This window comes from Vanellus vanellus (genome assembly GCF_965231255.1).
Source record: "Vanellus vanellus genome assembly, chromosome: Z".
Lineage (NCBI taxonomy): Eukaryota > Metazoa > Chordata > Aves > Charadriiformes > Charadriidae > Vanellus > Vanellus vanellus.
In genome coordinates, this window is record NC_138908.1 from 46,796,542 (window position 1) to 46,811,531 (window position 14,990).

Below are 14,990 nucleotides of genomic sequence, written 5' to 3' on the forward strand. Positions count from 1 at the left end.
GGACATCAGGGAAAGACCCTTGATACAGTTGTCTTCAAGAAATGAAAATTACAGAAATTAGTACTCTCTTCAAAGCAGCAGTATAGAAATGTGCCTTCTTAAACAAAGCCAGCACAAAGTCCCGGTGAATTCACTATTGGTTTTGACAACAAAATCACAAGGAATTAAACTGGATTTGATGCTCACCCAAGGAAGTACAAACATCAAAGAATAAAAAATAAAAAGACACCCAGTTACCTGCTTTTTGGATAATAAAGTAAAATTAAGTGCCCTCCAAACTAAGGGACTGATTCATAAGATTATACTATAGTAAACAAACTAATTTTGGTATTATTTTTTGCTGTAGAACAAACATTTTTCCACTCACCCTTCTCAACAGAACTATGCTGTTCCACAGCACAGTTCCAAACATTAATGAAAAAAAGGTCAGGAAAAATACAATGCTGGCTTTATATGCAATATACTTACAAAAATTGGAATATAAAGGAACAGCTATATGCATACTAAAAATACATTCACATATGTGTAATTGATCTAAGCAATACTGATGCATAATAGCCTCTATTCGACTATAATTACTGAAATGTACAGTTTAGGGGATTTTTGCTGACACAAAGTTATCAGTTCATTTTTATAATTTCTGCATGATGGCATATAGACATCACATGGGCCTAAATATTTGTACATAAACACTCACTAACTGATCATTTTTAGAAACAAAAAGAGATTATGCAGTGATAACAAGAGATTTGGTATTTGAAGCTACATTGATACTGATGTTATTGATGAGTTTCAGTAGTCAAAGCTAGAGACAAACAGCAAATAGAACATTTGTAGTGTTTACTGATTTGGGAGATGTATGACCAAATGTAAAAATGTATCATATGATCCTAACCGGATATTTACTACAGTGAAGTTCATGATTTTCAGACTTTTAAAGAGCAAAAAGCAAGCAGAAAGATCAGCAAGCCCTTAAAGAAAAGGTCAGACCTCCACCATAAGTTAAAAAGCTGCTGTACCAGTTATTTCAAGACTGGTAGATGACTCTAGGGTATTCTAATACCATCTGCAGAATACATCCTGGAAGCATTTGGAGACTGAACCAGGTACAAAATTAACAAGTTCAGCTCTTGTTGGGTCATGGTATCAACATGCTAGATTTACAATGGTTACCTGCTCTTGGTGCAGGTTAGACTATCAGTTATGATTAGTAACTCGCTGTGGTATACGCTTATCTAGTACCAAACTGCTGTCCACGGCATTCCTAACGGTCATAGACCATGCAGGTACTCAGGACGATGCAGCAGCTGATCTCCAAGAAATATTACCACATCAGTGGAAGAAAAATTTGCAAATTTCTAAACACAGGTAGAAACTATTTACTGTCAAGTAAGTGACTGCATGAGAATTCCGAATACAGAAATAATATCCATTAGGGAAAAATTTCCCTGAATCATTCTAGACACATAAACTGCCAAAAGGAGAAGCACAGCTGGTAGCCAAGACAGACAGGTAGTACTCCAGTACTGCAACAGGTGTTCTCATTAAGAGCAGACACTCCCTAATCCAGGTTATACTAGCATAACTTGGAGAGATGTCGATTACAAATCTATATTAAAATGACATTCTATTAAATATAAATGAAATGAAATATAAATGAAATCTCACCTTCCCTCCCTGGATTTTTGGGCACAAGAAAAACAGATTCTTGTGAGTTGTATTCCCCTTATCTTACCTTCTCCACCAAACAGAGAAAAAGTATATGAAACATTGTATTCTTTCCAAAGTCAAGCATCAAAATTCAGAACCTGGCCTCCCAGCTCTCCAGAAGGTGGCACCATGCCATCATTGATCTGCACTCATAATACACAGCACCAGGGAGGTACATAACTTTTAGGGTTTTTTTTTCTGACTAAGCAAATCCTAGGTTGTTTGTTGTCCTTTTCTTTCAGAAACTGCCTCTTGCAGTTTGTACTAAACAATTTGCTGCAATAGCCAAGGTCTATTTTTATGCCATTAATTTTCTGAAGTGCCTAGCTAAAATCTGAATTTCCAACAGTGTTAAGAATGAAATAAGCATATATTAGCTTGCTGTAGTGTAAGAATATGATTCTTATTAATGACTTAATAAACAAAATTAACTCATAATGCATTGATGTGCTGGTTTGCAAGTACTTCAAAACTGATGAGATTTTTTTTAGGTAGTAGTGTCCTTATCAGACAATAGTGAAGATGTGCAAAGTTTATCTTTGCCACTTTGATACAGTGATCTTTAACATCAACCTTTCACCATTAATAACACCACACATTTTCTTCCAATTGAGTACAATTTCCATAACCAATAGGATTTTTGCTAAATATGCCTAAGTGCAAATTGAGTGCATTAAGAGTTGTTTCCCCAAAAAGTGATCTCTAGTAGGTAAACAAACGAGACGAGTAACCTAAGTGAAAGAGAGAGAGTATGACAGCACATTACTTTTCATAGTATTTTTGTGATGTTTATACATGAGACTTTGTAAGTTCAGATTTTTGTCTCCTCAGTATTTCCAATGAGAATTGAAATGTAGCTACTAGAAAGACCTACTTAGAAGAGGTATTAATATCTTTAATTAAAATCTTTACATATATTATGCATACTTATTTTATAACAACATAATTATTCTTAATTATTCTTATTCTCTGTTTTTCTCAATGAAGGTGTTCTACTTCCAAGATTCATACATGGCCAATATAAAATAGCACAAATATAATTAGATCCTTGATTATTTTTTTTCCCCCCTAAAAAATGTAATTTACCATAACATTTCAAAACAGGAAAAAACACATACTTGGGCATTCTTGCATCTGTAACAACCATAGCCCTGCTAAATTCCACTTTTACATCCAAGGGCTGCAAGATATGTTGAGATGAATATTTCAGCTTCCGAGCCTCTTGCCAGTTCTCATCTAGAAGAGCAAAGAAAACCTATGCTTTAAACATTGGAAGAGATTCCGTCTGATTATGCATATCACAGAACTAAAATAACTGATATTAGTTAGTATATATTAAAAATTCAGGTGACGCAATCTTTCTACAGCTCTATTGATACATATTATACAAGATCTGAACTTCAGACATAAAAGACTACTTAATAATTGCTACCGTTCACATCTAAACAGCTACCCCATCGATGCTGTATAATTCTAAGGGTCCAATTGTTAACATGCATGGTACTGGGAGTTTAGGCTCTGGATTCCCCTCTGGAGCCAGACAGTTAAGGGTTAAGTGCTTAAGATTTCTCTGGTCTGACTCTTTCTATATTGTTAGTTCCCAAACTACTACCACAAGTTTCCTTCAATCAGGGATTCTGATCCTTTCTTTACCCCACAAAATTACCAAACCTACCACTACTTATGGATTTGGCTTTACATTTGGAGGGAAGCAAGGAAAAGGCACTGAAGGAAAATACCATAAATAAATTAATAACACTCATATTTATTATGCAACAAATCAAATGAGATGTCTTCAAAAACAATGGACTTACTGCAAGTTTCCTATTTAGCAAACGCCAAGGTTGGAATCTAAGGCCTAAAGGTATGTTTTGGAAATTCATAATGTTCATAGGACTGAGTTTAGAACACGAGTTTAAAGAAGGATGTTCCAAAGATTCTCCACTGCTTCAGTTAAAAATATAAAAGGCACATCAACCACCAAAATATCTTTACTCACATAGAGAAAGATTACTTTAATGAATATACTTACCATGTTTGCTGTACAGTAACTGTATACTGCTGAGCTGGACATCAAAACTGTCATAAGCTCTTGACATTATATCTTCAATAGTGCTTTGTCCTACTTTGAGTTCTGATAAATCAGAACGACTTTTGCTTTCCATCTTAAAAAGAGTTACAAAAAAGCATAAATCAATTTCAAAAATATTCAAAGCACTAATGCTACAAATACTCGATCCTACAATGACAAAAGATTAAATTTAAAATCCTCATTATAAGGGTATAGTCTCTTACAAATATCACAGTAGAGGAGATAGATAAACTCAGTAGTCTGTATCAGAACAAAAAATGGAGAGTATTAAACTCATTTCTTCTTCAAGGAAAGAAACAAAATTAAAAAATGAATTAAAACCTATGAAGTTTTATATAATATATTTTGTATAGAATAATTTCCTTTAATAAGTGTCTTGTACCCCAAAGTGTAAAGTCTCAAAACCTTTGTAATCAGTAGAATAACTGTTCGGGATTTTTGTGTATATATATATAAAAATACTACTGTATTAATCACCTCAGAAACATGAAATCTATTTTTGAATCCCATCGAATTTAGTTGTGGCATTACCTTGTGACATATTAGTCAAATAGAGTAAAAGGGAAAAGGAGGTTTGGACTATTCATCACCAATGTTCAATGTCTTTTCTTTAATATCAGTCAATATCCCTTTGACTCAGCTTTGGGATGCCCATACTTCTTTGACATTTCACATTTGTACGTGCCCTCTCTACTATTCATCTCCGATGAAATGTGGCAGTCCTCATCCTTAAATGTCTAATAATTTTGGATCCGTACCTGCTTTTGTCAGACCCAGATAATATTCAAGATAAGGTTCATAACCATGAAACAGGTTTAAATACTAGTGTCTAAAACACAGCATCTTTTTCCAGTGCTACCGAACTATAACAACTTTACATTAAAAACAACTTGCAGATTGAAAATACAGAATTACCAAATTAATGTTGCCTGTGCAGCCTTAATTAAGTCTGCTTATGTATCTGCATTGAGATACAGTTTTAATTTCATACGCCATTTTCCCCCTTGGGGCTTGACCTCATTCAGTACATAACTGAGGGAAAAAGACTATTTGTTTTGTATTAGACATACTCGTTCAACGAATGACCCACATCTCACTTAAGCATATGTCACTCAGTGTGAAAAAAGAATTCATATCCTGAGAGGCATCTAACTTTGTTCGTTTGGTATTGCCCAATTTCTTCATCTCACTTTGCATTTCTATTAAAGGACAGGAACCAATCAAAGAGTACCATCCATTATAACAATTACTCATCCATTTCAGAAAAAAAAAAATCCCAGACACATTTACTGGAGTTGGATTTTGAAATGTATTCTTCTATGTATTATTTTGAGAGTAATTTCCTATGGCTGGAGTAGAGGAGGTGGGCTTTTCTATTCCCCCCCCCCTATTAGATTTAAGAGGCTATCTCAAGCATATCAACATACAGATTTATTATTGAACTCTACAAAGTGCCTACAACTGACCAGCATTCAGAAGAGCTGGTAAAATTATTAGTCACTGAAATAAGTGATCTAGTTGCAAATCCAAATTATTTTAATATCCACACAGCAGTCCTTTTCAGTAATTCCACTTTCTGAAGCACCCGATACAGTCTTTTTCAACAAGGCCAACTGCAGGGTCCTGCACCTGGATCAGGGCAACCCCCAGTATCAATCAGTACAGGCTGGGGATGAAGGGATTGAGAGCAGCCCAAAGGAGAAGGACTTGGGGATACTGGTGGATGAAAAGCTGGACACAAGCCTTGGAGCCCTGAAAGCCAACCATATCCTGGGCTGCATCAAAAGAAGTGCTACCAGCAGGTCGAGGGAGGTGATTCTGCCCCTCTACTCCGCTCTCATGAGACCATACCAGGAGTACTGTGTCCAGCTCTGGAGCCCCCAACATAAGACGGATATAGACCTGTTGGAGCAGGTCCAGAGGAGGGCCACAAAGATCACCCGAGGGCTGGAACACCTCTCCTGTGATGAAAGGCTGAGAGAATTGGGGTTGTTCAGCCTGGGGAAGAGAAGGCTCTGGGGAAGCCTTACTGCGGCCTTTCAATATATAAAGGAGGTTCTCAGAAAGACAGAGACAGACTTTTCAGCAGGACCCATTGTGGTAGGACAAGGGGTAATGATTGTAAACTAAAAGAGGGTAGATTCAGACTAGATAGAAGGGAGAAAGTTTTTTATGATGAGGGTAGTGAGACACTGGAACAGGTTGCCTAGAGAAGTTTTGGAGGCCCCCTTCCTGGAAACGGTCAAGGTCAGGTTGGACAGGGCTCTGAGCAACCTGATCTAGTGGAAGACATCCCTGCTCATTGCAGAGAGTTGGACTAGATGACCTTTAAACATCCCTTTCAACCCAAACTATTCAGTGATTCTAACTGAAACCCACATGCTCAGAAAGTCAGTCTGTGGCAGACATAGAAAACTCACTTCACTTTAGCAAGATTTTAAGCTTTGAAACAAATTCTAATTAAAAAAAGCAGATAAGGCAACCTAAACAGATAGTAAGTGGCAGAATCATTCTCACTCAGAGTACAATTAAAAAAAAATTAACTGCCTGTATACATGCAAGATCATTTGTCCTGAAAGAACACAAGTGCACCAATGACTAAGAAAATTGCTAATAATACGTAGAAACAGTCTCTTGTATGATTTTACAGTGCTAAATTAAAATTTTAAATACATCATTAAACTACCTTTTTGACTTTTCCCTTTCATGAAGTATCTCAAACATACCTCTAATTTTATCTAGGTTATTTTATAAATCACCAACTTGTTTACTTCTCTCACTTTAAAGTAAACTGACTGACCAAAAGGTAATTGATAACAAGAATAACAGTAATATTAAAAATAATATGACCACTTAATCATGGAAGTCTACTATTTTATATTCTAAGGTAAAAAATTATACAACATTTTCCACATAGCAGATCAAAGCATCAATTCTAACAATTCTTTTGGGTTGAAAGAATCTACTGAGAAGAGTTCAGTAATTTCTGCCTTGACTGGAAAGCAGTTTAAAATAAATACACAATACATAAAGGTTCCTCTTGCAGTTTACTTAACCAGTACCACAAAAAACTGGAAATCACATAAAAGCTGAACTATCATTTTCAGTAACTTATTCCGTTAGGTAAATACATACCTTAAGACTACCAAGATCCAGAAGTAGTAAATTTGACGTACGCTCATAAAATCCTTTTTGTGGAACAATGATATATGAAGCCATGAGGTTAATTTTGAGGTCAAGAACTTTCTGGGTTTCAATAACATACAACAAACCTGAAAAATAATATAATTATTAAATATAAACAAAGTAATCCATACAGAAGCTATGGAATTAAAAGAAGCTATAAAAAGAAATCCAAGTCTAACTTTAAATGAGCTGTGAATGCTAGATAACTAAGTTTAAATGCAGATACAGACATTTCTTCAGGTTTCTTGTGAACCAATAATTATAGGCAGCCTTTAAAGAAGCACCAAGTGGATGAAATGATGATAGCCAACAATGCTAATGGACAAGCGGAGACAGGAACACAACACATGCAAATCCAAAAAAGTACCATACTGAGCACAGTAATGTGTACTGCAACTTGGCAATTGCTGAGTTAACTCATTGTGCTCCATAGATTCAGAATTTAATTGTTCTTATTGGGAGTATCCAGCTGCACTGGCCAAACCGCTAGTGTTGTTACTACTGAAATACTGAAGTTCACACTGATTCTGCTGACAAGCATCTCCACCTTGAGATGCTGAAGAACAGCAAGTATCAGGTCTTACAAAAATTCTGTGTAAAAATCAAGCAATTAGTTGGGAAATTCAGACTGTCAGAACATCTGATATCAAATTTTAGTTTTTGGTCATCTGAAGAGGAATGAATGATCATCTGAAGAGGAATGAATGGTCTTGCTTCAAGTTACACTGAAAGCTGCCTTAGAATACAGCCACAACCCATTAAATATTGGCCAGGTGCAACAAGCTGATGATCGCCGAACTAGAGATAATAAATTACAAAGATGACAACGTGATGCTGCAACACACACACATTGGTAAGAAAGCAATTAAAACTGTTCCAACGTTATCAAAGGTCGTTCTGCTACAGAAGAATTACATTGGTCAATGAAGAACTGGATAACAACCACATATCACAATTTGCAAGATAAAATAACATGGATTAATAATAAGATTAAGATTTTTTCAGTTTAGGAACTGAATGTAGCTGAGTCCATAAATTGAACTCTGGGGAACAACACTCTTGTAACGTCTTTTAGTGGTGCTGAAAATTGTAACTATTTTGGTGTAGCAAGTTCCTTCACTTCTGCCGTTCAAAGTTCCCCAGTATTTTCCAGATATCTTGTACTGCTTGAAAGAAAAGTGTTAAGAATTCTTTCCTGAGAAGGACTGCAAGTCTGAACGTATTAATTATATTGGTATGATTCCATCTTTTTATTCTACCTCTGAGACTAGGGTAGTCTCCTGCAACAATATATTCTGCAGATCAAATCTTCTTCCCCTAGTAATTTTGTAAGTCTCAACCAAGATTTTACAAGCAATGCACAGCATATTTTTAGAAACGTCCATTAGGCTTCTCATTTGTGAGTGGAACAAACGTTCAGATTACTGTGGGCAACTCAGCATTCTTGTGAAGGTAAGAGTCATTGGGTATACCTCTAAAGCAATGCTATACTTAAATTTAGACGCATAGTGTGATTTCACGTTTCCTCAAAAAAACTAATCATGATCAGAACCAGCGTATTTGGTGGTAATGAGAAGAAAACCATGCATATGGAATCTAAGTAAAATTTATCAAAATAATCTCAGAAGATATATATTCAGGATTTCTAGAGAAGTTTTTGATAGAAATGACAAGCAAGCAGATTGACCTAACTTTGACTGGTTAATCTGACATTAGTCCTTAATTAACAGTTCAGTCGAAGAAGAACTAATGAATAGAAATATTTTTTCTATGTTCAATTTAAAGGTGAACAGGTTACAAATTTAAATGAGGTTAAAAAACCCATTCATTGATTATTTTTTTCCTTTTAAAAGAAATGATATATGAAATCTCCCCTTATCATCCTCTCCCATCCACAGCCAGAGACAGTACACTGCACTGGACACACCTCAGATCTATAAAGCCTCAAACATCCCTACTAAAAACAAGTTAATTCCAGAAATCTCAGTGTTAGTCTAAAAAGCATTCACCATTTCTATTCATGTCTCCAAATGTAAGATCTCTAGAGATAAAAACCTAGGATGAAATTAAAACTAGAGGAATGGCTTTAATGGTGAGTAACTGGAAGAGGTATAAATATAGTTTATATGACTTGATCTGAGTCAGTCAAGATCAAAATCAACATTCACTGAGGAATAAAGGAAGTGGAAAACACCTACACAAAGGCAGATAGTGTCCTGAAAAGCAACAACTCTGGAAAGGATTTAGGGGTTTTGTTAGAGGCCCAATATCGCAGTATCGGTTTTTAAAGAGTGTGAAACCATTACAGCCATTTAGATACTCAGAGGAGCAAAACAGAAAAGTTGGAAGTAACAAACTGTTTTAAACTCTGCATGGAGTACAACAGAATAAATACTGAAATACTACCTCAGGGTGTGAAGCATATTTCAAAAAGAAAGTTGAAGTTGAAAAAGATACAGACATAAAATTATCCAATACCTAGAACAAATAGTTTGTAATGAGATCGAAGAATTCAGCTTATTTAGGTGTTGTGTTAGAAAGCTATCACTTGGATACATGCCTCTCCATATGGGAAGATACAGCATTTTCATACTCGTAGAATCTAAAATTCTTCCGAGTGTGCAATCAGAAGAGCATGCAGCACTTGCCTGTTGATGTTTTTTCACGGAACTCTTCAAGCTTCATCAGAGTTGCTGATGTCAATTGCTCTAAATGTACATCTTTCGGAGGCCTGAAGAAGTCTACTAAGCTGTTTATTGTCATCTGTTAAAATAAAGCAAAAATGATACATGGCAAATTCACTATTAAGTACGATTTTTCAAGTTTTGTAACTTATGCAAATATTTACTTACCGCATCATACACTATTTCCAGTGGCTGCGATTCAATTCTAAGCCTCTGATCAGCTTTCTCATCCAAAGGATTAGTCTCAAACATTATGCTTAAGAGTGAGGTACTCTTGTCCGAATAGACCGTTCGAGAAGATAGGAGACAGGGTGTACACTTTTCTCGGGACATGCCTGTAACTTCAAGTGAGGTAATTTTTGTTTCAAATCTGTAAAGAAAGGTAAACAGCATGTTCAGATGTAATATCCATCAGGCTAGGTTCAATTAGATAGCAAGAGTATGAGGAACAAGCTGGAAGTAAAAAAGCAAACCAAAACAAAACCAAACCACAACAACAACGTATCTCTACCATAGCTCAAATATAAATAGCTTCGTCTAAGGATATAACACATATATTCACACAGTAACTGTTTTCCATTTCATTACTTTCTGTGCCTATTAGCCACCCTTGAGTAAATAAGAAAGCGGGTCCCAATTATTCACTTCATACACTTTTCATGAGGGCAGGTATCAGGGCAAGGAAGAGACATGCAAATGGGAATTCCGTAGCATGAGCTCAGGAACTAGATGGCACAGTTTATACTGTGGAACAGAGATACAGCAGAGGGTGAAGGGTTCCAGTGCAGAGAAATAAAAGAAACACCACAACAGAAGCAGAAGATTAATAGCCTCAGTACTTTGAGGAAGTATTTTTTAGGTGTTGGATTTTTTTCTTTTTCAATACCCTGTCCACCTCTTCAACAACTCTCAGTTGAAGATCTCTATCTCCCAACACTCAAAAGGAAAGTGTTTCACCGTAAAAATATAACACTTTCTTCCATTTTTCTCAGTATGCTATCATTATTAGGGCCATTTGGATGCACAAGGCAACAAGCAATACAGTTGCAAGAAAAACTTTAAAGAAATTATGCACAAAACTCAGCAAGATCAATAGTATCTTAATATCACACATAGATTATACTAATAGAGGGGACAAGGTTTAAAACAGAAAGGATACCCTCCACCAGAATTTTTAAGTCATTACATTTGAAATGAAAATATTTCATATCGCTGCTTTCCATCACGTACTGTGAAAGCACAAAACAAAGCCCAAATAATCAGTTGCAGCTCTCTTCTGCAAATCTAAAAGCTCAACTGAAAACTCAAGAACTTTGCAGTCATGTTAAATGCCTGTACATGAGTGGTTACGAGATCATCTTGCTCAGATAAGTTTCAAAAGGAGTAAGTTATTTTTCAAAGCAAGAAACAAGTTAGCAACTGAACTGCTTGCATATAACAACGATAAACAGAAAAAAAAAAGTAGAAAATTTGTATTGGCATAAGAAATTCTGAAGATGGAGAGAACATAATCATGGAAACAGTATTCGTTCACTTTTTCCATCAGTTGCAGGATGATTCTGCTCCCAAACTGCACAAGAAATGACAGTGAGAAACGGAAGGCAAACATCGTAACAGAACCTTAAAATGCCTATTAGTAATCATAATTTCATGCGAAGCAAAAACATTTTGATAGAGAAAGTTCACCTTATTGCTTGTGCACCTGGTCGTTGGGTAAACACTGTACTCAAGCCAGTTAATGCAAATGCTACCAGCTCAGGAGTTTGCTTGTTTTCTCTTAATGATATTGACATGCTTAATAGCTTCACAGAGAACTTCATGGCTTCATACTAGGTATGCAGGAAAAACAACAGGGGATTATAAAATATATTAATACACATTTTGATACAATTTAGGAAGAGATGAAAACCACAAATATCAGTTTGACATTATTTTTCTAGTGTTATAAATAGCTTGTATCACAGCTAGTGTAAAAGTCACTCCCAAATAGATACTATGAAGAGGCAGGGTTAAAGTAAGAGTAGACCATGCTTACAAACAGATGTCTTTGATGTCTTTACACCACATTTTGAGATAAAAGGCTTCTGATGTAGAGTTGGAAGGCAGCCCATCGTACCATGCATGGTATCTCACATAAAGATGACTTATCAGACTATTTCTGAATCGTTCAAAAACATTGTTCTTCCCCACTACAGTCCTTCAATCACCTCTTTCCTTATATACTTACCTACTCTACCTTATCTATCACTCATATTTAAGATTCCAGTGGATCACTTACTGCATTTTCTTTAAAAGTTTCTGAATATCGTAAGAGGATATATGAAGGATTTCATAACTTAAACAACAATACACTACTTATATGATTTTACTCTAGCCTGAGAGAGCAAAATTTCACAGAATCACAGAATCATCAGAGTTGGAAGGGACCTCTAGAGATCATCTAGTCCAACTCCCCTGCTAAAGCAGGATTGCCTAGAGCACATTACTCAGGACTGCATCCAGGCGGGTCTTGAAAATCTCCAGGGAAGGGGACTCCACAACCTCCCTGGGCAGCCTGTGCCAGTGCTCTGTCACCCTCACCGTAAAGAAGTGTTTCCGTGTATTTGAACGGAACTTCCTGTGTTCTAACTTGTGCCCATTGCCCCTCGTCCTGTCACTTGGAACCAATGAAAAGAGCCTGGCTCCATCCTCCTTCAACCCACCCTTTAGATACTTGTATGCCATAATAAGGTCTCCCCTCAGCCTTCTCTTCTCCAGGCTAAAGAGTCCCAGCTCTCTCAGCCTTTCCTCATAATATCCTTTCAGCCTTTCAGAATATCCAAAGTAAGCTCTATAACCACTTTCGTGAAACTACATCTAAGGTTGTTCTGTTCTGTACAAAACCAGCATGTAGTAACTTAATTAAAAAGTGTCAGAACAGTATTCAAATATGGAGACAGAGCTTCAAGTAATTTTAAAAGTGATTGTATTATCTTTAGATTTTTATTAGTAGATAAATCTACCGATTGTTTGGTATCATAGTTGATTATGACATACTGATTTTGGAAGGGTTGGATCCACAGCTGTTTCACTATATCCAATTGCTGCATAAAGTTTAGCCTTCTCTTCACATGTCATCAGCTCTTCAAGACCTGTCACATTGCAAGAGATTAGTTAAACTCAATATAGGTATCTGAAAAATGAGAATACTGTTACATACTTTCCAGTGCTTGGTAGCTCTATAACGTACAGTAGATACTGTTAACATTGTCCTGAATTAGTCAAAAAACCCTGAGGTTTAAAGTCTTGAGTCTCTTACAGCATGCTTTAAAAATGTAGTTAAAACTTTTTTTCTGACCTACTCCGTTTCCTAGCTTGCTAACAATAGAAGCAACCTTCCTGATTTAATTTGTGTTCCACAACCTTTACTAGATGCCCTGTACTTAAGTGAATCAAACTAACACACTGCATGAAATAGCCAAATTATAAAATGAACGGAAGTAAAATTGTTTACATTCTATTAACTGCTAATGTTTTCTAGCACATTCTTCAAATCCCTATACACAGTACACCATGGAAACAAATGCAAAAACCATGGCAGGAGAAAACACAAATTGAAGACAGTGCAGAAAGACCTATGGAAGGAATTGTAAGATACCTCTGTAACATGCAATTAACAACTTCATCTGCAAAAAAAAAAAAGGCTAAGACAAAATGTAAATGTCAATAATCCAATAGTCCAAATATTAAACAAATCTAAAGTTCCATTGCGAGGGACCTATTATTGTAATAAGCCATTTTTAATAACAGAAAAATATACCAATAAATGAACGTACTTGAACCCTTTACTTCTTGTTTTTGTTCATCCTTTTTTTCACCTGACCAGCTCCATATCCAACTAAACCATCCACCAGAATTTTCATCATCTTGTTTTACTCCTGGTCTGTAGATTTTTAATCCAGCCTTTGTTGCCTGAAATTTAAAAAATACTCAAACAAGTCATTTTCTTCATGCTGCTTTCTTCATTTTCCTAAGGAAAATAGAGACTCAAGATATGCTCTAACACATCAAAACATCATTAGACAACCACTGAAAAGGCAACATGTTATTTTTTAGTTTTTCTTTGAATAACTTTTTCAAGTACACACTGCATCAACAGACCAATCCTCACTTGAATAAAATCGACCACCTTTATGAGCAAAACCAGCAAAAGGTAGCTGATTTTAAGTCAATAAATGTTTCTGATATATATATATAGCTATAATAATAATAATAAGGAAGCTGTCCCTTTTCCCACACTCATTATTTCAACAACTAGGGGATGTCCTCTATGATGCCAATGATGATTCCAATACTGGGTCCTCATAGAAAGTACAAAATACCTCCAGACTTGACCACTGAAAGTTTGGCATAAGGGATGGCAAACAACCATCAAGCTGATTTAAGCGACAGAGGGGTTCTCAAAACTGTAGTGGACCACACAAACTAATTATTTTTCTTCATGACTAATGTGATCTGAAAAGACTGAAAACACTTGCAGATAAGCCTCTAAATAAGAATTTAGAGATGCTCTAGTAAATGGGATACCCAAAGTGACCGAGACAGACCCCTTCACAGCATTCAAAAAACCCAAGATCTCTCTGCAACACTTTCAGGGAAAACAGCTACCTATAAATCAGAACTTTTTAGGGACTTGTCACATCTATCCACCCACAGGCCAACGGAAGGCAGGACTCACCACAAAAACATAAAGGCTTCTGAATTGCTATTACTGATTCACCTCAGAGAGATGATGCAGAATGACAGCTAAACAACACAAGGCCTCAAAAAGTTTGAACAAAATCCTCCAAATTCCTCTTTATAAAGGATACCAAGTCATTAAGCAGATGTTACAGAGCAAACAGTCCAAGGAAAGAACGGACAGAGCCTTAGAGAAAAGGGCCGTTAAACCTCTGAAATTAGAGGTTCCTAAGACACCAAGGAGTTGGTGCTGAAAGAAAACTGCCATGGAGAAAAAGAAGTGATGCTATTCATATTTAGTCAAATCATCTGTGAAGTCTTCTCTAGACTGAAAGCACAAAATTTCTCAAGCTACCTGATATAGAGACTTCATGCTTGCCTTACTGAAACTAGTGTTTGGTACTTAGTGCACTAGTGATAAAGATTAAAAAGTGGCCCAAGGTATGGAATATAAAGTTCTTACTACAAAACTTCCAGAAAATCAGATGATATTGTGTTCACAAATGTGAGTTCTGGGGAGCTAGATTTCAAGGTCTAGAGAAATTCAACTCTAAGGCATAATTTTTAAAAAAAAAAAAAAAAAAAAAAAAAAAAAGCTT

The 14,990-nt window shown here is 36.0% G+C and overlaps 1 protein-coding gene across 1 annotated transcript in view; it reads right to left on the reverse strand.

Moving 5' to 3' along the window:
- Positions 1–14,990, reverse strand: part of VPS13A (vacuolar protein sorting 13 homolog A) — a 108,284-nt gene that overhangs the window by 72,894 nt on the left and 20,400 nt on the right. The window contains exons 15-22 of the mRNA XM_082497960.1: positions 13,488–13,623; positions 12,709–12,803; positions 11,359–11,501; positions 9,841–10,042; positions 9,637–9,751; positions 6,938–7,074; positions 3,743–3,875; positions 2,829–2,946 (exon numbers count right to left, since the gene is read on the reverse strand). Of these exons, the coding sequence (XP_082354086.1) occupies positions 2,829–2,946; positions 3,743–3,875; positions 6,938–7,074; positions 9,637–9,751; positions 9,841–10,042; positions 11,359–11,501; positions 12,709–12,803; positions 13,488–13,623 (1,079 nt within the window). The remainder of the gene's footprint in view (positions 1–2,828; positions 2,947–3,742; positions 3,876–6,937; positions 7,075–9,636; positions 9,752–9,840; positions 10,043–11,358; positions 11,502–12,708; positions 12,804–13,487; positions 13,624–14,990) is intronic.